The 27,448-nt window shown below is 32.6% G+C and overlaps 1 protein-coding gene across 5 annotated transcripts; it reads left to right on the top strand.

Annotated features, from left to right (window-relative positions):
- Window positions 1-835: 835 nt before the first annotated feature.
- On the top strand, window positions 836-27,448 carry LOC101898767 (S-adenosylmethionine synthase). Of its 5 annotated transcripts, none has more exons than XM_011292166.3 (8): window positions 836-971; window positions 6,059-6,318; window positions 18,627-18,704; window positions 20,756-20,878; window positions 22,539-22,651; window positions 23,583-23,726; window positions 25,299-25,834; window positions 25,911-27,448. In XM_011292166.3, exons 2-8 carry the CDS (start codon window positions 6,192-6,194, stop codon window positions 26,014-26,016), a joined length of 1,227 nt encoding a protein of 408 aa, XP_011290468.1. In that variant the 5' UTR covers window positions 836-971; window positions 6,059-6,191; the 3' UTR covers window positions 26,017-27,448. The 5 variants fall into 5 exon arrangements, with proteins under 5 accessions (XP_011290468.1, XP_011290469.1, XP_005178441.1 ...); XM_011292167.3 differs by lacking the exon at window positions 836-971 and adding an exon at window positions 4,918-5,073; XM_005178384.4 differs by lacking the exon at window positions 836-971 and adding an exon at window positions 5,313-5,511.

Raw genomic sequence — 27,448 nt, 5'->3', positions numbered from 1 at the left:
TGACCCATTTTCATTCGATTTAACAAATAAGTCTACCTCTATTGTTTCACCATGGTATTCTGTAAAACGTATTGTTTTGATTAGCAACACCATAGTAGAAGAATACAAGAAGAAAATTTTTAAAATGTTTCTTCAAATATTAGTAGATTTTTATGTGTTTTCTTATTCGACGTCAATCGGAGGTCATTAAAATAATTTTTCATTCAAAATTGGTTTGACAGCAGCTGTGTCGATGTATTTACCTGTATTCTTGTACCATGGGGTATTGGTAAAATTATGAAGGTAAGGTCATTTCAAATAAGCATTCCCATCTCTGCATGTTTTGTAATTTATCTTGTCACATTTCACTACATAAAAACAGGTTCCCATCTCTGATTTGTGTATGAACAATGTATTTATAAATACAAATATTGACAATGAGATGTTGTCAAAAAAAAAAAAAAAACAAATGAAAAAATTATAAACATATGATTGCGTGACTTTACCTCCATGATTCTACTATGGCAATACCATCGATTATACGTCAAATAAATGCCGTTTCTCACAAAACGCGTAATATAGATGTCGATGTAAGTTAAATCAATTAAAAACGGATTATTCGGTTTCTCTTTTGTAAGATTACCTTTCCCGGTTTACTTGTAATATGTAAAATTTTATCACAATTCACTTCGACGCATACTTTTGCCAATTACTGTAAAGCACAGCACTGCACACACCTTCCATTAGACAATATCCCCATACATGCGCATGTAAATTATAGCTATATGAAAAACCAATCTCTGATCTCTGTGTTCGGTATGCCGAGTTCGGCTTTTGTCCATTGATAATAAGCTTTATTTTAACGAAGATCTGATTTTGTTTTCTTTACATTCCACATAGAGCAGGGTTTAATATTGTATTTTCCGCATGTTATAAATGAAACTGAAATTAGTGGATTTCAAACAGTTAATACTAAACTGCCGTTGTGAGAAGTAAGTCTGAATGTGCAATAAGATTTTTTTTGGAACTATCAGAATTCTAGGAATTTTTCTCAAAGTTTAGTATCGTGTATTGTTTAGTGGAATTGTGAAAGGACATGTGATTTGTTTTTTTTTTTTTTTGTATGATTGAGACAAAAATTATTAATTCTTTTTACTGTGAAAATATATGTGATGCTCTTGCCAAGAGGAATAAAAACAAAGGATCCTGTAAAAAATATCCCGTTATATAAACTATTTATTCGAAGATAACGATCAGCACGTTTTGTCTATAAATTAACATGTGAAAGAGTTCAAAAACATGCTTGTCTTATCTGTCGAACAACGCTTCCCGATCAATAAAGTTCATTGAATTTTTTGTTTGATTACACATGTTTTTTTTAAATTATTTTTTGTCTTGTTATACAAAAGTGAAAATGTACATAAATTGTTAAAATTCTATTCTAATGGAAAAAATACAAAATTGTGGAAGTTTTCTATGGCATTTTTAAGTGTTGGAAAAAATATATAGTAGTTGTGAAATTTATATATTTATAGACATAAAAATATTCTGTTCTGTATAAAAAATGAAACAATTAATCTGTGCAAAAAAATATGAAAGTAAAAAACGGTTATACAACACGAACAGCTGTTACTTGTCAAATGGAAGCCTTTTAAGTTGACTACACACTATCGATCATGTCACTTAGACCAGTATTTCGAATTTTTCTGTATTTTGTTCGTAGCAGCTCCTTAAGCTTTATTGTTACAGGAAGCATACATAACAAAAAAATAGTGTTTTATAAATTCTACGCTTGCTTCAAACGTATTATATGTTTTTTAATTCGTTGTACAGTTAATTCATGGTAACCTCTTTTTTGTGTCATTTATCGGTTAGAGCGTTGCCTAAAATTCGACGTACTCAGTCGACGTTTTTCACCACACACTTTAAACATATGTATTTATATGTGAGCTAAAATGGGAATACATAAAACGCTTTATGACTGGCTTAAATCATCGGCTGGCTTCTCATGTGAAAAGGAATGCCAAAAATAAAAGTTTATTTATTATATTTGTAAAATTTGCCACTCGACATACGAAAATATTTAAGATACGAAAAAATGACAATGTCGAGTTCGTCGGAAAAGGATTGCCATATTAAATTTAGCAAATGAGTTTACCTTTATTGTTTTGCCATGGTTGGAAATAAAAAAGCGTTTTATCTATTCCGACCTTAATACCAAAAATGTGAATCTTTGCATCATAGAAAGTATTACAATTAGGTGAATCGAAAAAAATGTCTCAATAATAAGAACGTTTTCGTTTGGTAGACTCTGAAATATGGACCTGGCGTATTTGGATAATACGGACGTACAAAAGATTTTACACTAGTGAGGAAATTAAATATTTATGTACGCTACGTCGAATTTTAGGCAACGCTTTTAAATTCAATTTTATTAGATTTTAGTAAAAACATGTTACCATCTATGATTTGCATACATAATGGATTTATGAATATATATTTTGACAATGAGATGCTGTCAAAGGTACAAATTTGGAGAAAAAATGTGTAAAAAATGATTGCATGACGTTATCTTCTTAATTCTACAATGAATTACTTAATTGATTGAAACAAAGGGTGGAGCATGGTAGAGTTAAGAAGGTAAAGTCATGCAATCATATGTTTACAATATTTATAAATGATTCATTTGACAACATATCATTGTCAAAATTTATATTTGTAAATCCCAGAAATCTGAGATGGAAATATGTTTTGTATTCATTGAAATTTGACAATGTAAATTACAGAAAATGCAGAGATGGATAGTCTTATTTGAAATGACGTTACCTTCTTTATTTTAACATGAAAAGATATATACGTTTTTTTATTCCAAAAGACATCGTGACAACGTTTAAAATATGGGCCGAAACTGAACTGAGTCATTTAAGAAGATGCATAGTTGGATATGCCTATTTAAAAAATATGATCCAAATGTTCTATCTTTCAATTTAGTGAGAAAACCGGCTAATATCATTAATACGCACCCCGCAATGTACGTTTCTTTCAATCATTGATTTTGAAAATATTTTGTTTTTATTTTACAACACAATTTACACAAATTTGACAGAAGTCGGACACAAACAATTGTAATAAGCTGGTAGCTCTACCTTACCTTTTTATTATACCATGGCTTTACCCAATAAGAAGATAAAACAGCTTCATAAATCTACATAAATCTTCATAAACCTTTCTGTCAGAATTATTCAAAAATTTTAAAATGAGTCATATAGCGCGAAAGATGAATAAAATGCCTGGATGTTCTCGCAAAAACATAGTCCTAACTGTTCAATCTTTCAATTTCATGGCATATCAGGGACACGATTCTTGTTCTATGAAAATATTAAATGAAAAATATTTCCTTTTTAAATTTGTTCTTTTCACGTTTCTTTTTTTATTATTTATTATGAAATTGTAATATTGAACATTTTAGATTACATTTTTGAAAGAGATTCCAGGCGTATAATCTTTATTTCACGCTTGTCTCCATGGCAGAAGGATACAGGTAGATGCATCAACGCTTGGGAGCATTGATATGTCAAAAATTTTTAAATATTTTTTTAAATTAAAGTAGATTTTTATATGTTTTCTTATACGACGTCATTCGAAGGTTTTTATAATTCGTGTTTTTCAACAATGTTTATAAATTTGAATAATTTTCCATTCAACATTTTTAATTCCAAAATTGGTTTGACAGTTCATTGTCTCAGCAGCTGTGTCGATGCGTCTACCTATATTCTTCTACCATGCTTGTCTCGAGAATTTTGCTTCAATTCGATAGCGTATACGTCACGTAAATCGTATTCATAAATCCAGTGGATAATTTTGACGAATACGCTATGGAATTTACATTTGAGACACAGCTGCTGGCATGGTAGATGCATCAACGCTTGGGAACATTGATATGTCAAACATTTTTAAGTGCTTTGTCAAAAATAAGTCGATTTTTATATATTTTCTTATACGACGCAAATCGGAGGTTGTAATGATATGTATTTTTTAACAATTTTTACAAATTTCAATAATTTTTCATTCACGATTTTCAATATCAAAATCGGTTTGACAGTTCATTGTCCCAGCAGCTGGGTCGATGCACTACCTGTATTCTTCTACTATGGCTGCTGGTCAATGAACTGTCAAACCAATTTTGAAATTGAAAATTGTCAATGAAATGTTACTCAAATTCATTAAAACCATGGTAGAACTAAGAAGGTAAGGTCATGCAATCATAGGTTTACAATTTTTTCAAATTTATACATTTGAAAACATCTCATTGTCAAACTCTATATTCAAAAAATCCATTGTATACATACAAAATCAGAGATGGGAACTGTTTTTTATGCATTGAAATTTGACAAGGTAAATTATAGAAACTGCAGAGCTGGGAAGGTTAATTTGAAATGAGGTTACCTTTTTTTCATTGTGCCATGGTAAAAAATTCATATCATAACAACCTCAGATTGGTGTTGTATAAAAAACATAAAAAACCTACTTATTTTTGCAAAAAAAAAAAACATTTTGAAAATGTTTACATATCAATGTTCCCAAGCGTTGATGCATCTACCTGAACGCATGATAACTTGTGAGTAGAATATAAGAGAACTGCAAGTATTAGTCTGTCCCACAAGCTGCAAGAATCTACTATTTTTGAAATTTTTTCGATATCATAAAGGGAAAATTGGTTATTGTTGTAAAAACGTTTACACTTGGTCTGTTCCAGAACTGCAAGAATGTAAAAGTTTTTACTACGATTATGATATCGGCAACATTTTAAAGAATCTGCATCATCGTAGTAAAAACATTTACATTCTTGCAGTTCTGGAACAGACCAATCATTGACACAGCGTATGGCGTACATTTCTGTACGCTCAATATCATGCACATTGTTATTTATCGATAAGAAAGAGAAAAACGATAGAAACGTCAAATGGAGAAACACACATACACTCACTCACACACTACAGATCTCAGAGAATAAAAATTGGCAAAAACATGTGCAGTTTGAAACGCACATTTACAAGAATTATATGAAACAAAAATAAAAATTCAGATTCCCAGGTAATTTGGATTTAGGATTTGGTTGGAATTTAGTTAATAGGAATATTCAAGGAATTTAACAAATAACGACTAAATATAATCTAATAACCCAACACTCAAACAATTAATACCCCGCTATGGCTGCTAGCCATCCATCCGTCTGTCGGTCTGGACATTTCGAATGGCTGGCTAGTTGGAGACGGCGCATATGTGAACGAAAATGGGTAGAAGAGTATAAAATGAAAACAATGTGAAATTTGTGCGCTCTTTTACGTTTAGAACCTCGAGGTGTGAGGACGTTGCCTTCTCTGCATCTGCCTGCCTGTGCCTGTCTTCTTGTGGCGAAACACACAGAACGTTGTCTGTCCGCACACAAACATAGAACAACGCGTATATATTTCAAATATCCCTAGCTCTGGAGGAGAACAAGAAGAAGGAACCAAATCCACCATTATTTGTGTACGGAAGAATTTCAAAAAAGTAGTAGCTTTGGGTAGTAACCCAAGTTATTTCCTGGCCAATTTTAAGTGCAAAAATTTAAAAGTTTCATACAAAACGTATCTAGTCAATTTGCAAAAGACTGAAAAGTGCGAAGATATATTTTTCACCGAAAAAGAAAAGTTACATAAATTTTTGTCTGTTCTATAAAAATATCACATAAAAAAGAAAATTTGAAGCAAAGCAAGTAAAAACGAAAAGAAAAAAATATAGTGTGTGTGCTCTTTTTTCAAGTGTGTTTTCCTTGTGAAATATAGTCACCGCATCGGCGGCGGCGACCCCCCACAGTTCAATCCAATCCCTCTCCCCAACAACGTTCAAATGTTTGTCGGCTAACAGCAGCAACAACAACACAAAGCATAAACAAATACTGTCACTTTGAGAAAAATCAATTATATTTTGAAAATAGTTATTTTTAGTTTATTAAATATATGAAATATTTGTATTTATATTGTTGAAAGAAAACCAAGAAAAATCAAATCTCTAAAAAAGAATTCATTTTCTTCAGCTTGTCCAAAAGTATCTACAACAACTGTGCAACAACATCATACCAATACAGTCTGCGACCGCTGCTGCTACAACATAAATAACCATATATAAACAATTTTAAACGACAACAGCAACAACAACAAACAATCAATATGCCAGCTACTCTAACAAACGGTCATGCCAACGGTTGCAGTGTCAACGGCAATGGTACCCAATATGACATGGAAGATGGTCAATCATTCCTTTTCACTTCCGAATCCGTAGGAGAAGGACATCCAGGTAAGTTTGTCGTTGTGTTTATTTGTTTTTCTAATTGGAATTTTTATATAATTTTGGGAAATCTGCATAACTAAGAGGATATTCGTTTATTTGGTGTGAAAGATGTTTGGGAAAGAATATAGAAATATGGACCAGGGGCATACCACAAATAGGATTTCAATTAAACCCTTGAGACCTTGAGAGTTGCAAATGATGTTTATACCCCACGATGCAAATGGTTAGTTGTATTATAAGCTTAGTTGGGGCAATATGTTTGTATCACCTCGAAATATTGGTCCTGGACATAGGATATAATTTATGGATCTGCCGAACTGAATCGATCTAGTCATGTGTGTCCGTCCGTGTAACCATGTAATGTGTAATCAGACTACAGGTCTCATTTATGGCCCGATAGGTTTAAGAATAGTAGCCTATTATTGTTGGAGAGGATATTTAGGGGTTGCAACGGACCAACAATTCTAGAGATAACAATTGAAGAACAATCGACCGGGAATTTTGCACGAGGTTAGAGATTTGAACGGAGGTATGTAATGACGACAAAATACAGATACATTACAATGAATTTTTGAACTTATATTTAATATGTTGTAGGGTATCACATGATCGGCCTCAACTGTAGCCTTTGCTTATTCGTTAGGAATTTGGAAAATAAATCTAATATTTTTTTGGAAATGTACAAACATTGGGATATATTTGGGATTTTCCATTGTAGGAGCTTAATTGGAGATTCCCTAGGTGGAGGAGAGAAGTATAAAGCATATTAGTCTTGGAAAGTCTGCAGAAATTCTGCGCCCATAAAGTTGTCATCAGGAGAAATTCCTTCTGCCAATGTAGCAATATTTTCTACTAGAGAACTTTAAGGAATTTTCCTATATTTTAAAGATCCTTGTATCCAGTCTTGTCTGTTTATTTTTATACCCCATTAATACTTTCTGTCAATGGAAGTTTCTTGCCCATAAAATAATGTCAAGAAGATCCACGTTCTATATAAGACTTCCTTATTCAAAGTAAAGACAAAGTAGACTTCTTTCTTTTTTATATGAAATGGTTACAAAAATTCATTCCATAGATTATGATTTTCTAAGAAAGCTTCTTTCTCCAGAATATATCTTTCCTACGCCAGCTTATTTGTTTTTGATTATAAAGGTATCCAAATATTAACTATTTCAAAATATATATCTTTCTGAAAAGACCTCAAAAAGATTCCAATCCTAAGAAATTCCCTAGAAATATATTCTAAGTAGAAATTTAAAATATGCCTCAAGCAGGAACTCTTAAGAACAAGATACAGGTATATTAGGACAAAAGCTTTTGTTCTATGGATTAGTATTCCTATGAATGAAGAAGACGTAGACAGTTCTATTGTAGTTTTCAAAACAAAAAAGACTTTCGGATCACGTGAAGTTTAGACTTTGAAAATATCTGCTAACTGTATATATTGGAACTTTTTAGACTGCTTCTCTATAGAAGAATCCCCTGTGATTAGGAGAAAATTAGCATATTTAAAAGACTTTTAGTCTAGAAAACTTCCAGAGTCTCATCAACCCTGGAACCCAACAAAGCTTAATGCAATCATTGTTCTCCAGGTTTTCTGATATCCATTTTCAAAAAAGGATTTCTTTCTCAAAGATTTTATTGAGGTTGGGTGAAATACATCTGTGTATGACCACGACCGTATATAGATTGCGTCGGTTTTTTCGCTTGTTTTTATTTACCTATACAATTCAACATTTTTGTTGCAAATATTTTGTATTTTTTACTCCCTCCATTCATATTTATATATGTCTGGAATACAAAATTCAAATAGTAGTTATTCGTATTTTTTAAAACACTTTGTTAAATTTATTTCATTTTCTCTGTTTCAGAACCTGGAATAATCTCCATTTTCGCTATTTTTACAACTTTTTGCTTTATAGGATTAAAACGTTTTTACCATTTTTTTGTAAAATCCCCTTAAGGTCCTCTGTTCGAGGCATTCGACTTTTTGTCCTATCGGTGAAGCCCCTCTGAGCTAGGTAGACATCTTTTTAAACAATCGTTTTTGTTCGACGTTCCTGAAATGTATTTGTTATTCAACATTGTTGTACAAATTATAATACGCCACTTGCCAAGAAGAACAAATGGCAGAAGGTAGATTATTGTATCGGTGGTCGGTCTCTTTGTTGACAGTTCGAAAAAGGAACAAGCTTAAATACCTTTCCAGACACAAACAATTGCGTACCATAGCAGTTTTGTTGTTGTCTTTTTGTTTTTAGTGTGTGGCAATCTCTTGTTATGTTATTTCAAACAAAATGGCGTTTGGGTATTTGTTTGTGGTCTCCTTGTTTTTAGTTTTTTTTCTTTCTGTATTGGCGACTTGTCTATCGGCTGGTGGCTGTGAATAAAAAAATATTATATTTATATTAAATTTCATCTCGTCGTCGTTTTGCTCCTGACAAACTTAATCATAATAAAACCGCCAATGTCTTGTCTAAATGTATACCAGGAGATTGTTGGTCAATATGCATGTTATGCTCTCACTTTTTTTGCCGACATTATGTTGGAGAAAATGTCAGAGTGGTATGCGCGCGTTTCTTTTTTCCTCGCTCTCATGACAAATTGTGTGTTTTGGATGCAAGGCGAAACAGATTGTGTGGGTCACTAAGAGAGAGAGGGAGAGAAAAGATGGAATTAAAGTGTCCATCAAAGGATAAACAATCATATGTTTTTCGAATATAAGAAAGATATTGAGGAAATTTTATTGAAAACAGGAAGTCGCTAATTCTCAAATCTAAGAAAATCAAACATGTTCCCATTTTATTTTTAATTTCATCCATGAAAACATTTGCATAAACAGAAAGAAGTTTATCTTTACCCAGCTCTATTATTTTTATATTGTGTGTTTAAATGAAGGCAAATCTTAGAACCCTAATAAACTAAGCAATTTTCTTAAAGAGGGACATACTTTTAATTGCTGGGGGCATGCCGAAGTATTTAGTTTACTCAATGTACAATTAAATTTAAATTAAATGTATTCTGCATTTTTATTAAACGTATATTTTCTTTGCCATTAATCAATATTATTGAAATAATAAAAACCCTTAATTTGCTATAATTTTTGGAGAGGCTTTTTGCTGTAACTTTATATCATATACTTAGATAAAGCAGTTAAGTATGTAGATTAAGAGTAATTTGAAAAACAATTTCAAAAAACGTTCACGTGATAAATGGACCAGTTTGAATTAGAATTGGTTTAAGGTAGCAGGAAAAAACAAAATTATTATTATTTTTTAATAGTATACTCCTTTTAAAGATAATTTATGTATTTTATACCTTGAACCATAAATGTGGCAGCTGATTGTTTATTGCTACAAATTGCCCGATCAATGAATATGAAAACTAACAATGATTTTTATGAACATACCATATAAATGATTTTGATTGGCAAACGTGTTAATTGTATCATTATTGTATTTGAAATATATTAACCTTTTCTATTATTTTCTTAGTGGCTAAGCTAAGTAATTGCCGAAATGTTTAAATTTCCGAGAGCTTTTAATTTGATACTCGCTTTCATGCTTTCTCTTTAAAACATCTGCGAAAATAGAATTTTTTTTATAGAATTTTTTGAAACACGTGTTTGAAGTCAGACACTTATATACGTATTTAATTATGAGTTACAAATCTCCTGACATTATTTTATTTTAGAATGTTTGTACAATTAATCTATATATATAAAATAGTAGTGACTGACTGATCTAGCCCAGACGAAACGGATAAAAATAGTCTTGATGCTTGGGAGTGTTTTAAAGATGGGTTTTTGGAAATTCGTACTAAAAGGGTACGAGAAATACTAAAATGTACTAAAAATTGAAAAGAAAATGGAATGAGAGTCACTTATGGAGTACAGGATATACAGGGTGAGACAAAAACATCGGCTGTTATGGCGGCCCACACCATCACCATAGCCGGCGCTTGAGTTCTGGTGGCCAACCGAAGGTGCACATTTTCAGCTGACCTCTTTGGCAAGTAAACACGTTCATTTTGTTTGTTTACAAACTACTGGACAAAGAATGTTTTCTCATTGGATAAAACCAAATTCGGCTTTAGCTCTTTTGAGTCTATTTTCTTTCTGTTGTGGTGTAAGTTCTTGCACTTTTTGGAAATTCAATGGCTTTACCCAGAGTTAATTTTTCCAATATTTACCGAATGGAATGTTGCGATATCTTCAGCTCGCGACCCATTTTTTGGCCAGTGCGACGCGGGTTTCGATCAAGTCGCTTCTTTATTTTTCGAATCATTTCCGCTGATATTGCTGTTTTCTTCCGTCCATTTCCTTTTCGTCGGGCTACGCTACCAGTATCACGGTAACGAGCGATGGTACGAGAAACAAAAGATTTATTCACATTTAAATGCTGGAGTGGTCTAACTATAACCACTCGTGGTTTTCCAGAAAAATATAAAGAAATCACACTGTCACGCTTTAAATCCATCACAAATAATTTTTTTTCTGGAAAGTTCTCACCAAAATGCTTTTGTACGCTTGTAAACAATATAATGAGCTGTCACTGAAATAATTTTAACAGCTGTCGGACGAGTGGTTTGGAAATTACAGCAGTTTGAAGTTGGTTGCAGGTTTTTCATCTCACCCTGTATATGATTAAGCATTTTTGTCAAACTGAACAGATTGTGCATTTCGTTGCTCTCAGTTTGAGTCAAACAAAATGTAAATGTTTTTTTTTTATATTTTCTGTAATATTATTTATAACCCAATCGATTTCATTTGTAATCATTCCAAAAAATAATAAATAGAACTGTTTTTAAAATGCACGGTGTTATAAGCCTCCCTCCTTCAGTGCATCCATACTCATCTGGCGGGTCTGGTCACCCCAGAAGACACACACGCATATCTCATTCATGCGCACCATGTGCTTCCCTCCATTATTTTCAAAAGATTTTTATTTTTTTCTCATTTTCTTTCGTTCTCAATACTTGTTGGCTCTCCTGCAAAGCAATTCGTGGAGAAATACAAAACAACAGAACACCGATAACTGATTGTACAAACAAGTAAATGTTATTTGCCTCTGCTCTTATAAGCGGGACGTTTTTTTGAAATGCTGAGAAAGAGGATATGAGAGACTATGATGTCAAAAAAGGGCAATTGGATTTCGTCATATTTAGATAAAACCCCTGTTAGCCTTTTGAGAAATTTAAGACGTCAGTGTGGCAGCAAAGCCATAGATGAATTGTTCCATCTAAACCAATTATAATAAAAAAATCTGAACGATCGCTTTCAATTTATGTTTGAAATTGTTGAGGCATTATTTTTGCCATACCTCATTTCTATCTACATAGCCATCATGAAGTTTATTTTCGGCGCCAGTCTTTGTGAATTCTGGTTACGTTTTATTTATTTTTGCTCTAATTGAAAACTAAAACTGCTGTTGTTGCTACTTTTGTTCGGGCCAACAACGTGCAAGAAGCGAAATATAAACAATACCTTCTTTAACATACCGATGTGAAATATACACACAGTGTGTCAAATGAAAGTTTACACACACATTTAAAATGCAATCACAGTCTAAATATATTCTGTAGATGGATGACCTCTGACTGGATTTAACTCGATGACTTCAAAGAATACATTTTACGTTTCTCATAGACCAACATATTTCTTATGCAAATATAACATAGATAAATTATATATTTTACGATTGAGGATATATAAAAGATCTTGTGCAGACCTTCAAAACGTGTTGTACAGTTAGAAGAGTTTTAATGGATCTTATCATAGAACCTTTTTTAAATCTCCTGACTTAAAAAAATACCTTTTACGTCTCTTTTTGACCAACATATTTCTCAGACAGATAAAATATATATTACAGAGGAGGATATATAAAATATCTTCTACAGATGAAAGCCTTTAAAATGTGCCCTATAGTATGGATCTTAAAGACATAGAACCTGTCTCCTCTCTGTTGGTACAATACTATCTTAAGATTTTGTATAAATAGAAAACATTCTCTGGTTTTACTATATACATAGATATTATTTTAGTACCTTCTGCCTATAAACAAGTACAAAAGCTGTACGTTCGACCGGGCCGATCTTTGAATACCCGCCCCATTGGAACGATTTTGTCAATTTTCAAACAAAATAAAATCCGTTAAAAATTTTGTTAAAATCTTAAAAATACCGAATGTAGCCGTTATATTAGGGTCTATACGAAGACGTGCACCTGCATAGGCATAGATCATAAACCATTACAATATTCAAATGCTAAACTTGGATAAAAATTCGGTGAATAATGTCGTTAAAATCATCAAAATACCGAATATCGGGAGGTACCGTTATATGGGGGCCATAAAAAAGACGTGGCGTTGCACAAACAATTTTCTGTCATAGGTTGTAGCATCCGTTACGAACTTCAAGTACCAAATTTGAAACAATTCCGGTGAATAATGTCGCTAAAATATTCAAAATACCGAATATCGGAGGTACGGTCATATGAAGGCTATACGAAGACGTGGACCTGCCCGGACAATTTTCTGTCATAGGCTGTAATATGCACTACGAACTTCAAATACCAAATTTGAAACATTTCCGGTGAATAATGTCGCTAAAATCATCAAAGTACCGAATATCGGGAGGTACCAAGGGAGGGGCTATACCAAAACGTGGACCTACATCACCCATTTTCGATACCAAAAGTCCTGCAGACATAATACACATTTGAGTAAAATTTTATCAACCTACTTCATTTCGTTCGCTAGAGCTAGAGTGATTTCCACAGACGGACGAACTGACGGACGGACATCACTAAATCGACATAGAATATTATGCTGATCAAGAATATATAACTTTGTGGGGTTAAAAATTTATATTTCCAGTAATTACAAACGGAATAACAAACTAATGGTTAAGGGTTTCCTACAAATAGATGTCAGACAGGGTGTTCAAAATTTGGTTATTCTTGACACCTTTTTTCCACATATGTATTTCTTTGTGATTCATTTTAAATCTTCCAAACACCTTCTGGGCACACTGTTTGTATAGTATCTCGTTGACAACGTTTTTAAGTTGTAGAGCAAGCAGCGTGTGCGATATTCGTTTGTATTGTATGTGGTTTCAATTCCAAGTGCTGTTTTGGCGGAACCACGTGTTTTCGGTATTCGTCATGTCTTTCTATATTATTTTGTTTTTTTTTCTTCAATTTGCTTTTGGCTCTCTTTTCCGAAAATCTCAGTTTAAACGACGATTTATCTTCTACTTACAAGCTTACTATATATACCTTTTGTTGTTGCTCTTGTTGTTGTTTTTATGTAAATCGTAAATAGGTCTATTATCTTTGTTTGATTTTTTGAATAACAATATTATGACTCGGCATTTGTATTATGACACAAACATTGATTGCTTTCTTTCTCCCCATTCCAATCCCCTCGTCTCGATGCTGATTTTCTTTCTCATTATCAGTTAAAATAAAAAATAAATCACTCTAAAAGTGATTTTTTTCGTAAACAAAAAAAAAAAAAAAAAAAAAAAATTGGAAAATTATAATATTTTGTGACATTAAACTTGATTTAAATATTTTATTGCGCAACATATTATGTCTTTTAGCAAAATATTTTTTTAATACCTACATATATTTAAAACATTTCTTCTCAGTCTGTTTTGTTTTGTTATTTCGTGAAATATGACATATATAAATTGGGTTGTAGTTCAGATAATTGCTAGTTCTTGAAAAAAATTGATATAATTATGAATTGTATGGGAATAACAAATATCACGTGTTGTGCTCTTCATAAAAATAAAACAGATAGTAGGGTCAAATTTAAACTCAACAATTTATAAAATATAAAAAGAAAACAAATTAAATAGTATCAGTAGGTTTTGCCGATAGATGTACACTGGTGGCCAAAACAAAAGCAACGGAAATTACAAGGATCATGAATGCTCTGTAACTTTTTTAAAAATGAAGAAAATGACAAAGTTTTTTAGCTTTAAATTAGGCGCTTTATTCTCTTTTTAAAAAATTAAAACAAAATTCGTTTTTATATGAAAAAACAAAAATGTATGTTAAAAGTAATTTAACCCGATTTTGGCTTGGACAAAAAAAAAAAAACAACTCTGTTTTAAATTCATGTCATCGCTGCAATTTCAGTTGTTTTCACTGTTATATATATCGCCTTTTTCTTCAACAATTTCACTTGTCATAAATCATTTTTGAGAAGATTTTCACAACAGCACGTGTTTGTTTTCATTTTTTAAGTACTGCCCAAAAAAAGTTTAATTAATTTATCAGTGACTATGAAAATGATTTCCGAGAAATTTTTTTTTTATACTAAGTCGGTTTTATGAAACTGGATAAGTAGTAAAAGTCTATAACGGATGAAGGCCATGAAAGACCTCAGCCCGTACTGATCAACAAATTGTGAGATACAACAAACAACAAATAGGAGAGAACTTTCATTGGATGTAGGCTCGAGATGAATGCGTAGACGAGTAGTGGCAGCTGGTCTGCATGCCCGTAAGCCATCAAAAAGCCATTTATATCAGAAAAAATCGGAAACGATAATATTAATTGGAATCCAGCTCAATGGACAAACATTTTATTCTGGGGTGAGTCTACGTTTAATATTAAAGGCACAGACATGAAAAATTTTACGGTAAGAAAACCAAAAAATGAAAGACTCAAGCCGCAGTGTTGCAAGGGTACAGTAAAGCATGAGGGAGGGTCAAAAATGGTGTGGCGCTGTTCTTCTTTCTATGGATTTGGGACTATCCATGAAATAAAGGATGCTATGGATCGGTTTATTTTCGGTTTTGTGTTGGACATCACGTTGTTCTCTTTCGCTGAGGAAAATATTCGACTTATTTGAGCGTTTCAGCATGACAATAATCCCAAATATGCACCAAAACTTGTCAATGATTGGTTGCGGGAGTCAGAAATCGGTGTTTTTTTGTGGCCGGCACAGTCATGTGACCTAAACCCCATAGAAAACCTTTGGAGTATCGTAGTCAGGAAGATCAAGCGAGATTCGGAAGCAAATAAACACAAAAATTTTCAAAGAATTCAGGGTGCTTGGGAAAGCATACCCAAGGATCAAATTGAGCGTGTTATAGATTTAATGCCTCGTAGGAATACAGCTGCTATTAAACATAATGGTTATGCTATCTATTTATTCACCGGAATTGTTTCAAATTTGGTATTCGAAATTCGTAATAGATACTACAACCTAAGACAGAAATTTGTCTGTGAAGGTCCATGTCTTCGTATAGCCCTCATATAACGGAAAATCCCTATACATTATTCACCGATTTAAACAAAACTGAAGATGTTTGATGTGAAACAAAACCCAAAACTTGCGCTGTTTAAACCAATGTTGCCAAAAGGATAATAACTAAAATATCATTCTTTATAAGGCAACTTTTATCAGTTTTTTTCAATGCAATACAATTTGTTTATTGCATCTGTGTGAATATCACTGAGTCTTACTTCAAAAGCTTTTTGAGCTCTAGATTCCGTTTTGTTTTTTTTATAATTTTATAATTTGAATAATTGAACGGTCTGGGGTCTTTATGGATCATTCAATTTTGTATCAGATTGATAACGCTGTTTAAACGTACAAAAAGGTTATGGTTTCATAATTTTTATAATGTATAAAAAAAATCATAATTAAAATTTATTTTTTATACCGAAATATTTTTGAAGTAAAGTTCTTACAGTATTTGTCTAAAATAAAAATTCCCAAATAGTAATAGACAGTAAAATCCATAAATCTAGTGCAGACATGATATTTGTTACAGTTCGTTAGTCCTCTGACTGCCTAATTCCTAATGAAATTATCATTATAGGAGATTGATTGACTGGTCCCCTTACAATTCCAAGTTATTGAGATTTTACTGTACAATATTTGTTGTTATGATGATATTTCCATGAAATAATGATTTCCTTCCTTCTCAGAATTCACGGGGATAAATGCACGTAGCATTACGTTGCAAAATATTTTCTGTCTTATCACTCGTTTTTCCCTATATGTACATACAGGCCACACAATTATTAAATACTAGACCCCGGACTATATTGTATTATAATTACATATATGAATACATTTGTTGTATACATATTGCTACAGAAATGGAATTTACTAATTATAGTCATTGTTCTTAAATACATTTTTTGATCACATGCTACGACTAGAGATTACGAACAAGAAATCTTACAGTTTGGAAGACTTTGAGACTATGAAAAAAGACAATAAAATTTGAAATTGAGTTTTAAAAATAAAAAATTTCAAAAAAAAAAAAAAGAAGATAGAAAAAAAAATCTTTAAAATAAATCCGATGTAACTAACAATTCTGGAAATGTCTGACAAATTTGTGAAATTAATTTCCAAGATTCATAAACATTTTTATATTCCCCTGGTTAACATTGCCATCATTCTTCACTAATGAACAAACGTTTTTATAAAAAAAAGCAATAATGGGATTAAGCCTGACTATTTTACAACAACAAAATTATCGAAGATAGTATTTTTTATTTAATATTTTTTCAATAACCATAATTTGCCCTTATAGTCTGAAGCAAGTAAAAAACAACTAAGTTTGGCCGGGCCGAACTTCTTATACCCTCCAATATTCGGAAGGAACTTGAAAGATTTTAAAGAAAAAAATTGAAACAATTCCGGTGAATAATGTCGCTAATGTCATCAAAATACAGAATAAAGGGAGGTTCCGGCATAGACAATATTCTATCATAGGTTTTAGCAATTCCTGTGAATAATGTCGCGAAAATCATGGAAATACCGAATATTTCGGTGTAGACCTATGTAAACAATTCTCTTCCAGGGGGTAAAGTACTCACAGAGAACACCTTGTGTAGAATTTCAGACCATGCCATTGAAAAATGTGGCTGAAATCATCAAAGTACCGAATATCAAGGGACACTATTCTATGGGGGCTATACGATATCGTGGACCTTATGTAGAATTGCAGACAAAGCCATTTAAAAATGTGACATAAATCATCAAAATACCACATATCGGGAGGTACAGTTATGTGGGGGATATACGATATCGTGGACATATGTAGGCAATTCTTTTTCAGGTGGTAAAGTAGTCACGAAGAACTCCTTGTGTAGAATTTTAGAAAATGCCATTGTTAAATGTTGTTAAAATCACCAAAATACCGAATATCGGGGTACCGTTATATGGGTCTTTTGTCTGCAGACAAAAGAAAAATTGGTGCAAAATTTTAGCTTCCCATTTTTATACATTTTGACTCTAGCGTGATTACAACAGACGGATAGATGAACGGATGGACAGGGCTAAATCATCTTATAATTTTACGCTGATCAAGAATAAATATATACTTTGTTGGGTCCAAAATTAATATTTCGATGAGTTACAAACGGAATGACGAACTTAATATACCCTTAATATACTATGTATGGTGGAGGGTATGAAAAATGCAATCCCAATTGACATTCCTATTTCAACAACTTCAGACATAAAGATTGTCTTGTCTGTTTTCTTTTTAGATGTCTGGAGCAATGTCTTGTTTTAAAGTGATAATTGAAAAAAAAAAAAAAATCATCTTGAAATAAACATAATAAAATTTCAACGCGGAAAATATCAAATTGGCGCTTGTGCCACAATTAGTTCAACGTGCATTCTCTTTTGGCATTTTATTTCGTGTATATATTTTCCTCAACGTCATCAAAAAAGTGCATGTCCTACAAGGTTCTATTATGTTCTCTCCGAATACAATATTCTTCATACACATATATCACATTGAAGAATAATGGCCTTCTTGTGTGTGGATGTCGTTTTCGCGGTGTTCTATTCTGTCGCATCATCATGAAATTATGGTGATTTTGAAAATGCTATTTGAAATCTTTTACTTTTTTTTCAAACTCGACACATGTATTGTCTATATATGCATGCATATATGTTGCGGGAACAGTACACTGTTCCTAGTTTTATTTCATCTAGACACATTGGCATTGAATTACGCGTAGCAGTGTGGATACACACCATTGCCTAAGAGTGCATAATTTTTTATTGTTTGTGTATTTAAATATATATATGTCCATTATAGTGTAGCGTCTTCTTTTTCGTCTAGCTATGTTTCATATGATGTGAAATTATGAATGCGCGTGCGATTACTCGTGTTGCAGATTTCCCCCCAAAATTTTCTTTGTCATGTGTATATTTTTTGTTAAAATTTTGCATTACAGAAAATGTTCATTGTTCAATTGTATTTCTGTTTCTCTATATATTTTTAAACATTTTCTAATATTTCACTTCTTTGTTTCTTTCTATTTACAGATAAAATGTGCGATCAAATCAGTGACGCTATTTTGGATGCCCACTTAAAACAAGATCCCGATGCCAAAGTTGCTTGTGGTAATTAATATTATTCAACTTTTTTTAAACAATGTCGTCATGGTCATTATCAATATGAAATGTTTAGAAAGAAAGGGCTCTTTATTTATTTGAAATTTACAATTTTAAGCCGATTAAATTGAAAATGTATCTACTTCAGAGTACAATCTAATGGCGAAATTTAGAGACTTTTGAACTAAATTAAATGCTAAATTAATTATGATTAAATAGAAAAGTTTGTAACATGGAGAAGGAAGCGAGATATATCCATAGTTTCTTTTGAGAATCGTCATAGAATCACTTTTTGAGTCGATTTTTGCATGTCAGTCCATGTATTTTTATAAACAAAATGCAGGACGCATTTATTATCCGATTGAAATTACACTTTCCAAACAAACTTTTTTGGGCCCAAGGACGAACCTTATTGAAATTGGTGAGAATCGGTTCAAATTTAAATATGGCTCCCATATATATCTTCCACCGATTATGGGTTAATTGTGCACCAAATGGCTAATATCTGTTCAAATGACCTGAATTTTGGCACATTCTACCGTATTCTGTCTAGAAGCAAGTACATCAAATTTGATAAAATCGTTTTCGATATAGCTATAGCTTCCATTAATATGTTTCATACGATTTGGGGTTTTAAGTCCCTCACATGTGTAATATGCACTCCACAACAATGATACTTGGCACCAGATGTCAGATACAGCCCAGCAATATCTTTGCCAGATTTTATCAAGATCGGTTCAGATTTAGATATAGCTCTCACATATATCTTCGACCGATTTCGGGTTAATTGTGCACCAAATGGCTTATATCAGCCCAAATGGTCTGAATTTTGGCATTTCTGAGGGAATTCAGCCCATAAGAAAGTACTTCACATTTTGGTGAAAATCGGTTCAGATATAGCTATAGCTCCCATATATATGTTTCATCCGATTTGGTGTTTAAATCCCTAACATCCCAGAATAAGGATATTTGATACCACCGGACATCAGATACAGCTCGATAATACCTCTGCCAAATTTTATCGAGATCGGTTCAGATTTTTATATACCTTCAATCTATACCTTCGTATAGATTTTTTAATATTCAATAAATTTTTTCCTTTGGTGAAAATCAGTCCGGTATATCTATTGCACCAATAAATATTTTTATACCCTCCACCATAGTTTGGAGAGTATATTAAATTTGTAATTCCGTTTGTAACACCTCGAAATATACACAATGCATATACATTCGTTATAAGCATAAAATTGTATGTCGATTTAGCAATGTCCGTCCGTCTGTCGAAATCGCTCTATCATCCAAACAAAATGAAGTAGGTTGATAAAATTTTACTCAAATGTATATTATGTATGCAAGACTTGGAAAATTTGCTATGTAGGTCCACGTTTTGGTATAGCTCCCATATAATGGTACCTCACTATTTTCGATATTTTGGTGATTTACGCGCACATTATTCACCGCAATTGTTTCAAATTTGGTATTTGAAGTTCGTAATGCATACTACAGCCTATGACAGACAATTGTCGGTGTAGGACCACGTCTTCGTATAGCCCTCATATAACGGAAACTACCGATATTCGGTATTTTGATATAGCTAAACATTATTCGTTTCGTATTTGAATTCTGTAATGGCTTATTACAGAAGTTGCCTATGAAGGTCCACTTTAACTTTCTTAGTGGAACAAATCTCAAATCTAGTTTGTGATAGCGGTTTGACCTGGCAGTTTGGAAAAATTTAATTTTTTTATTATACCTTCTTACAATGACAGAAAAAAAAAACTTGTGCCAAATAATCAATTATTCAAAATTGCAAGTTTTCGCGCTGTACTATGATATCAAGCAGTGGTTAATTTGATTCTTTATGCGTCTGAGTTCGGCTTCTCAATTGATTTAAATAAATAAACACTTCGGCCCTTTGTTGATAAACAAAAAAAGTCTCGTCAAGACTTGTGTTATTGATACGTCATCATGACAAAGCGTGTGCTACTTCAATAAAATAAACAATTTTTTTCAATTCTTGATTTATTTATTCATTTCCTTTTCATATTTATTTTCTACAGAAACTGTGGCTAAAACTGGCATGATTTTGTTGTGTGGTGAAATTACCTCCAAAGCTGTGGTGGATTATCAAAAGGTTGTACGCGAAACAGTTAAACACATTGGCTATGATGATTCCTCAAAGGGTAAGGTTTTAAAATTAGAGGAGAATATGACTTTTGTTTCTTTTTAAATTTGAAAATATAGTATGTTTTTCCTTTAAAATCCATGGGGGGTTCCATAACTTAACGTCCAAGGCTTTGATTTCCTTTTTGATTTCACATTTTTTTTGTTTATTATAATTTAAAAACCCTTCCGATATTTTGTACAAATTAAGGCTTCGATTGGAAAACTTTAAATTTACTCGTTGCCCTTGAACAACAGTCTCCTGATATTGCCAACGGTGTCCATGTTAATCGCGATCAAGAAGATGTCGGCGCTGGTGATCAGGTATTGTGTGTTTTTGTTGTTGTTCTTTTGGTTCAACATCTCTACTCTACTATACTCCTCATCAATGTATATCTCTCTACCAAATAAGTTTGTTTGTCTGTGGCGCCTATAAATTTTCTCAGAATAACGTTGTTTCCTTTTTTTTTGTTTGTTACCATCCATGGTTGGCAATTCATAACAAAACATTTATTTTTCTTAATTCCTTGAAAATGTTCATTATTTATTAAAAAAAAACGCAAAACCGAAAACCAAACAACTAATCCATTAAAACAACTTAAGATAAAAAACGCAAACTGGGGAATATGTCATCAACATTTTTGATTCATTTTATTTGTGTAAGAATAGGGTTATTTTATTTTCGTAAATAGGGAAAGTTATCGAAAATAAGTCTGAGTAATGTTTTCTTAGTATTAAGTAGTCCACTTAAGCTATTTTAAAATTTGTCAAATCTGCAGTCTATGAATGGAATAAATACAGGGTGAGATAAAAAAAAACTCCAACAAAGTCAAACGCCATAATTTTTACATTTTTTTAATGTTATTGAATGAAAGCAAAAAATGTCGGAAATAGCATTAAATTTTAGAATAAGTTTAGATTTGTTCTAAGTGGTCACCTTTTGCACGAATTATGGCCTTCAAACGGCCAATGAAACCATCACACGCTGCCCGAATGTTGCTCTGCGGTTTTTTACCCATTCCCGGCGAAGCGCTTGCTTGAGGTGATCGATACTTTGGTTTTTTTAGTGCCAATCTGGCTTTCCAAAATACTCCAGACTCAATTATCCAACGGTTGGAAGTTCTATTTTCCCAAATTGGGACTAGTTCTCATCTAACTTCTTCACAAACTACCTCCTCCTGTCATGTCATTCAGTCAAAATCATTAACAATTCTACAGCAAAGAAACATTGCTAAAAGAAATAACAGGTTTTATATATTTTTTTAATGCATAATTTTCATAACTTTCATTTAATGCACGTCAAAAGGGATTCCATAAAAAAAAAAAATCATGAACAAAATTAGAAAAACCAAAACAGATTTCGAAATAAACTGAAACAACTTGGGCCTATTGTGTTTGTCGTCCTCTTGGTATGTGAATGTTTGTGATTGTCCAATATTGGAGTGTTTATTTTTATTTGTCGTATTTTACTCTTGGGGTATTTCAGAATTTTTTCCTTTACAGAATTTTTGGGTTAAACAAAGAACAAGATGATATTTTATGATATATTATTTTTATATTGTTTTATATATTTTAATTAAATAATGGTGTGCATTTCTTTCTTTTTTCTTTATTGTATTTATCGGAAAATATATGAAACAATTTAACTTAATAAACAATAAAAAACAAAACACCAAACAGGTTTTGATTATAAGACATGCAACGTTTTGTTAGCCTTGGACCAGCAATCACCGGAAATTGCCGCTGGAGTGCATGTAAATCGTGCTGAAGAAGAAATCGGTGCCGGAGATCAGGTGTGCTTAACCTATATGTAAAATATTCCAAAACAACACTTAGCAAAAATAGAAACAATTTACACGTCTTTGTACAGAAGAACTGTTTAATTTTCCTTGTTTGTAACTGACTCTTCTTTTTTAGTTTTTTTTTCTAACTAGGCCCGCTTTTTAGCTAGCCCTATATCTGTCGTCTTTATGATATTCGGTTGTTGATACACTTTTTCTTAATTCGATTTTTTTTTCTTTTGCCAATGCACACTCATCTTCACTTTTTTTAAATCACTCATTACCTAGAAACACAACAAAAAGACTTGTTATTTCTTACAGAAAAAATCTAAATTTGATTTAATTTCGATTTAGATTTCGATTCAAAATTCCCTATGAAAATAACAAGTTTTCATAACTTAGATATTTACTTTTTCCATTCCTGGTGTTTGTAATATTTAGTTTTTAATCTTCAAAATTAGTTTCCCAAAATTCCAAATTTCTCAAAAACAAAAATGTATATCATAATAATATCTGGATATTGGTTTGAATAGAATTCTCGTTTTGTGGCTCGATTTTAAAAGACAAAAAAAAATATTGTAGTTTTAATGTCTCACAAAATCGAACCATTCAAATTTCATTTATCATGGTGTTGGAAATTTTAGTGTTTAGTTTAATAAAATGTAATATTTACTAATTCTTCATTTCCTATTAATCAATCCATCTGTCATGGCTTTCTTTCATCTGCTTTATGCTTTAATTTGTTTTACTAATCTCTTGTGTAGTTAATAACATTTTTGTTGTGGTATCTGATTGATATCAGGCAAATAACTCTAACTCCTGTCACAAATAACAATCAGAATTCACAACAATATTATTTTTGTGTATTTATCTATAAGTTAACATCTTATCTTGCTGAATTTTTGTTAACGTTTCCCTTTTTTCTCCCCTTCCTGATATAAAGGGTATTATGTTCGGTTATGCCACCGATGAAACTGAAGAATGCATGCCCTTGACCGTGGTATTGGCACACAAATTGAACGAGAAAATCGCCGAGTTGCGCCGTAATGGTGCTTTCTGGTGGGCACGTCCTGATTCTAAAACACAGGTAAGGAAATCATTTTAATAATTCATAAAATTTTTACAGGGACCCACTGCCTTCTTTTTATTGGTCAAGTACTTCACTCGTAGATCAACAGTCCATTGTGTTAACCCGAATAATTAGAAATAAAAGAGGGAAAAAGCGATATAGTGCCGAAAGGAGAAAAACAGGTGGCGAAAACAAAGCGCCACAGGACTGGAGGAAGATCCATCATCCGATAGAAAAGATATTGTGGCAGAAGAGCCAAGCTTTTTATGCCTTTGATCTGAAAGACGAGGATAACTGCCGAAAAAAAATTATATATACAAAATAAGTTTGGGCAAGGGTTTCGATGCATGAAATCAGTCAGTCCCTTTACTCAAAGATCAGCGGTCAATTGTGTTTAACCTAAAAAAGTAGAAATATAGTAAAGGCAGCGATAGAGTCCAGCACGAAAAAATAGCCGTGGCAAAATAAAACCGCCTTTCATTGACGACTTAAGCGTCATAGGGATGAAGAAGAACCATAAGCATTCATAAGTTCCGTAAAGGAGATTTGGAAAATAAATTGTAGTTCAAAAGCGTCCAGATTTCGATGACTCTGATCTGAAGATAAAATACCTTCTATTTTGTTGAAGCAGTGAAGCAAGGACTTTCGCCTCCTCATGTAGATGGTCCACTGATGTCATGAGGAGGCACCCTATCGCAGTTCTCACGGCAGGTCTGAATGTGCTTCCACTGCCTAGCACTAGTATTCACAGACCACACTGGAGCCGCATAGCTGACCACAGACCGACCTATCGCGTTATAAGAGGTCAACAAGGTTTCTTGTCCGTACCCCAAGTGCTGACGGCTAGCGCCTTGAGGACCTTGTTCCTGCACATTCAGCTGTGTTTCTCTGGACACGTTTAAAAGATCTTCATTTCTGTTGAAATATCTTTTAAAGCTCATAGAAGACCTTCTAAAGCTCTTCTATTCTTAGAAGACCTTCTAAATCTCTTTTATTCATAGAAGACCTTCTAAAGCTCTTCTATTCAAAGGAGACCTTCTAAGCTCTTCTATTCATAGAAGACCTACTAAAGCTCTTTTATTCATAGAAGACCTTCTAAAGCTCTTTTATTCCGAATATACCTCCTAAAACTCTTCTATTCAGAGAAGACCTTGTAAATATCTTCTTTTCAAAGAAGGCCTTCTAAAGATCTTCTAGTCACATAAGACCTTCTAAAGCTCTTCTATGCATAGAAGTCCTTCTAAAGCTCTTCTATTCATAGAAGACCTTTTAAAGCTCTTTTATAGGTGGAAAACCTGTTAAAGCTTTTTTATATATGCAAGACCTTTTAAAGCTCTTCTATTCACAGAAGATCTTCCAAAGTTCTCCTACACATATAAGATATTACAAAGCTCTTCTATACACAAAAGTCCTTTTAAAGCCGTTCTACAGATTGAATACCTCTTAAAGTTCTTAAATAGATAGAAGACTTTCTAAAGTTCTTCTATACATAGAAGAACTCCTAAACCTCTTCTGTTCCACAATACATAGAAAACCTACTAAAGCTATTCTACAGACTAAAAAATATTCTTCATCCACCTTCCTTTTTAGATCACCTGCGAATATTCGTTCCATCAAGGTGCCGCCGTACCCAAGCGTGTCCACACCATTGTCATTTCCATGCAACACTCCGAGAAGATCACACTCGAGGATTTACGTACAGAGGTGATGAACAAAGTTGTCAAAGAAGTCATTCCCGCCAAATATTTCGATGCCAATACAATTGTACACATCAATCCATGCGGTTTGTTCGTTATTGGCGGACCAATGGGTGATGCCGGCTTGACTGGTCGTAAGATCATTGTCGATACCTATGGTGGTTGGGGTGCTCACGGTGGTGGTGCCTTCTCCGGCAAGGATTACACTAAAGTAGACAGATCCGCAGCCTATGCAGCTCGCTGGGTAGCCAAATCATTGGTCAAGGCTGGTTTGTGCAAACGTTGTTTGGTTCAAGTGTCATACGCCATCGGTTTGGCCGAACCCCTGTCCATTACAGTCTTCGATTATGGTACTTCTCACAAAACACAAAAGGAATTGTTGGAAATCATTAGAAACAATTTCGACTTGAGACCCGGCAAAATTGTCAAGTAAGTGCAAATTGGAATTGAATTCTGTTTTGGAGGGATCCATCTAATTAATTGCTTTGCTATTCATGTTTTGCAGGGATCTCGACTTGAAGAAACCCATTTACCAGCGCACAAGTACTTATGGCCATTTCGGCCGTAACGTTTTCCCATGGGAACAGGCTAAACCTTTGAACATCAATTGACTAGAAGCTGACCTGCAGCAGCTGCCTCAGCCACCGTGTGCTAAAAAGTGTAAAACCGCGTAATTTTTAGTTATAATTTTAAAATTTTACTTTTTTTGTCCTTCACTCTCCTCTATTTTTTATTATTTTAAACTATTAATTTGTATGTTTTTCAAAATGATCTTAAAGTGAAATATTTCATCCTTTTGGCATTGTGGAGAAAAACAAATCATCCAGCCACGCGAGGAAAGGCATTTCCTTTTGTCGTGTACGGTTCAAAATTTATTTCGCTTTAAAATTTATTTTGATAACTTTAAATTAATAACACATTTAGTTTTAGTTGTCCAAAAAACAAACAAAAGCCAACCATCAAGAATATAATTACTTACAAACACAAAAATAATAATACAAAAACAAACTGCTAAACTATATTAAGTAAAAATATAAAATAAATATTTTATAAATTCATCCACAACAACAACAACAAAAGAAAAACCCAAATAATTTTAATAAGTAAATGATGATCAACTGTCGCCGTTGCCACTGCTGTATATGTGTAATTGCAAAAATGTTTCTTTCCAAGAAGTGGGCGTAAACGCTTCTGTTCTCTGAAAACATGCCCGCTGTTTTTTTGTTTGTTTTATGTTAAGAATTCAACAAATGCTGTTTGTTTTGTATCTACTGCCCTGTTTACATATGTATTTGTGTTTTTTTATTCTATATCGCTTCCCCTTGTTGGTGCCCCACCCCCACCCAAACAAAGTCTAATTACAACGAAACAGCAGAAATTGTTTAACATTTTACTATCTCAAATATATTTTAATTTGTCTTCTCCCCCCACCACTTTATCTCTATCCACTCTCGTTACTATTTTCTTTTTGCAATTTTAATGTTTTATATATTTAATAAAAAGAAAAACAACAAAAACCAGAATAAAATAAAGTTAGACTATTTAAACATAATAATTTTCTTCTATTTTTATTTTAACATCTTTTAATGCCTGGCCTTTCAAAGTGCAGTTTTTGCAAATTTGCGTTTATTCTTTTTTTCTGACCTATTTTCTAGCATCTAAAAAATTCTTTTCGAATTAAAAAAATGATAACATATAAAGAAAACAACTTGTGTATTTTGTATTTAAGGATAGTAGAATTTCCTTATAAGGTAAATCAACAAAACAGAAAAAAATTGAAACATGAAATTAAGAAAAATACATTTTGATTAGACTACTCAAACAAAAATACAACATAAATTTGAAAAACAAAAAAACTACAATATTTTTATGTTGTTTTAACACCAATAATGCAGTTTATCAATAAACAAAATAAATCTATGTAAACAAATGAAAAATATTAAGAAACAGCAAGTTTTAAAGAAGCATCCAAATTATATTCAGAAAATAAACTAAAAAGAAACATAAAACCAATTCAATATAACAAATTACTTAAAAAAACCA

Source organism: Musca domestica, unplaced genomic scaffold (genome assembly GCF_030504385.1).
Source record: "Musca domestica strain aabys unplaced genomic scaffold, Musca_domestica.polishedcontigs.V.1.1 3, whole genome shotgun sequence".
NCBI classification, from domain to species: domain Eukaryota; kingdom Metazoa; phylum Arthropoda; class Insecta; order Diptera; family Muscidae; genus Musca; species Musca domestica.
The sequence above is the reverse complement of the archived record's forward strand: the minus strand, read 5'-3'. Positions and strand labels throughout refer to the sequence as shown.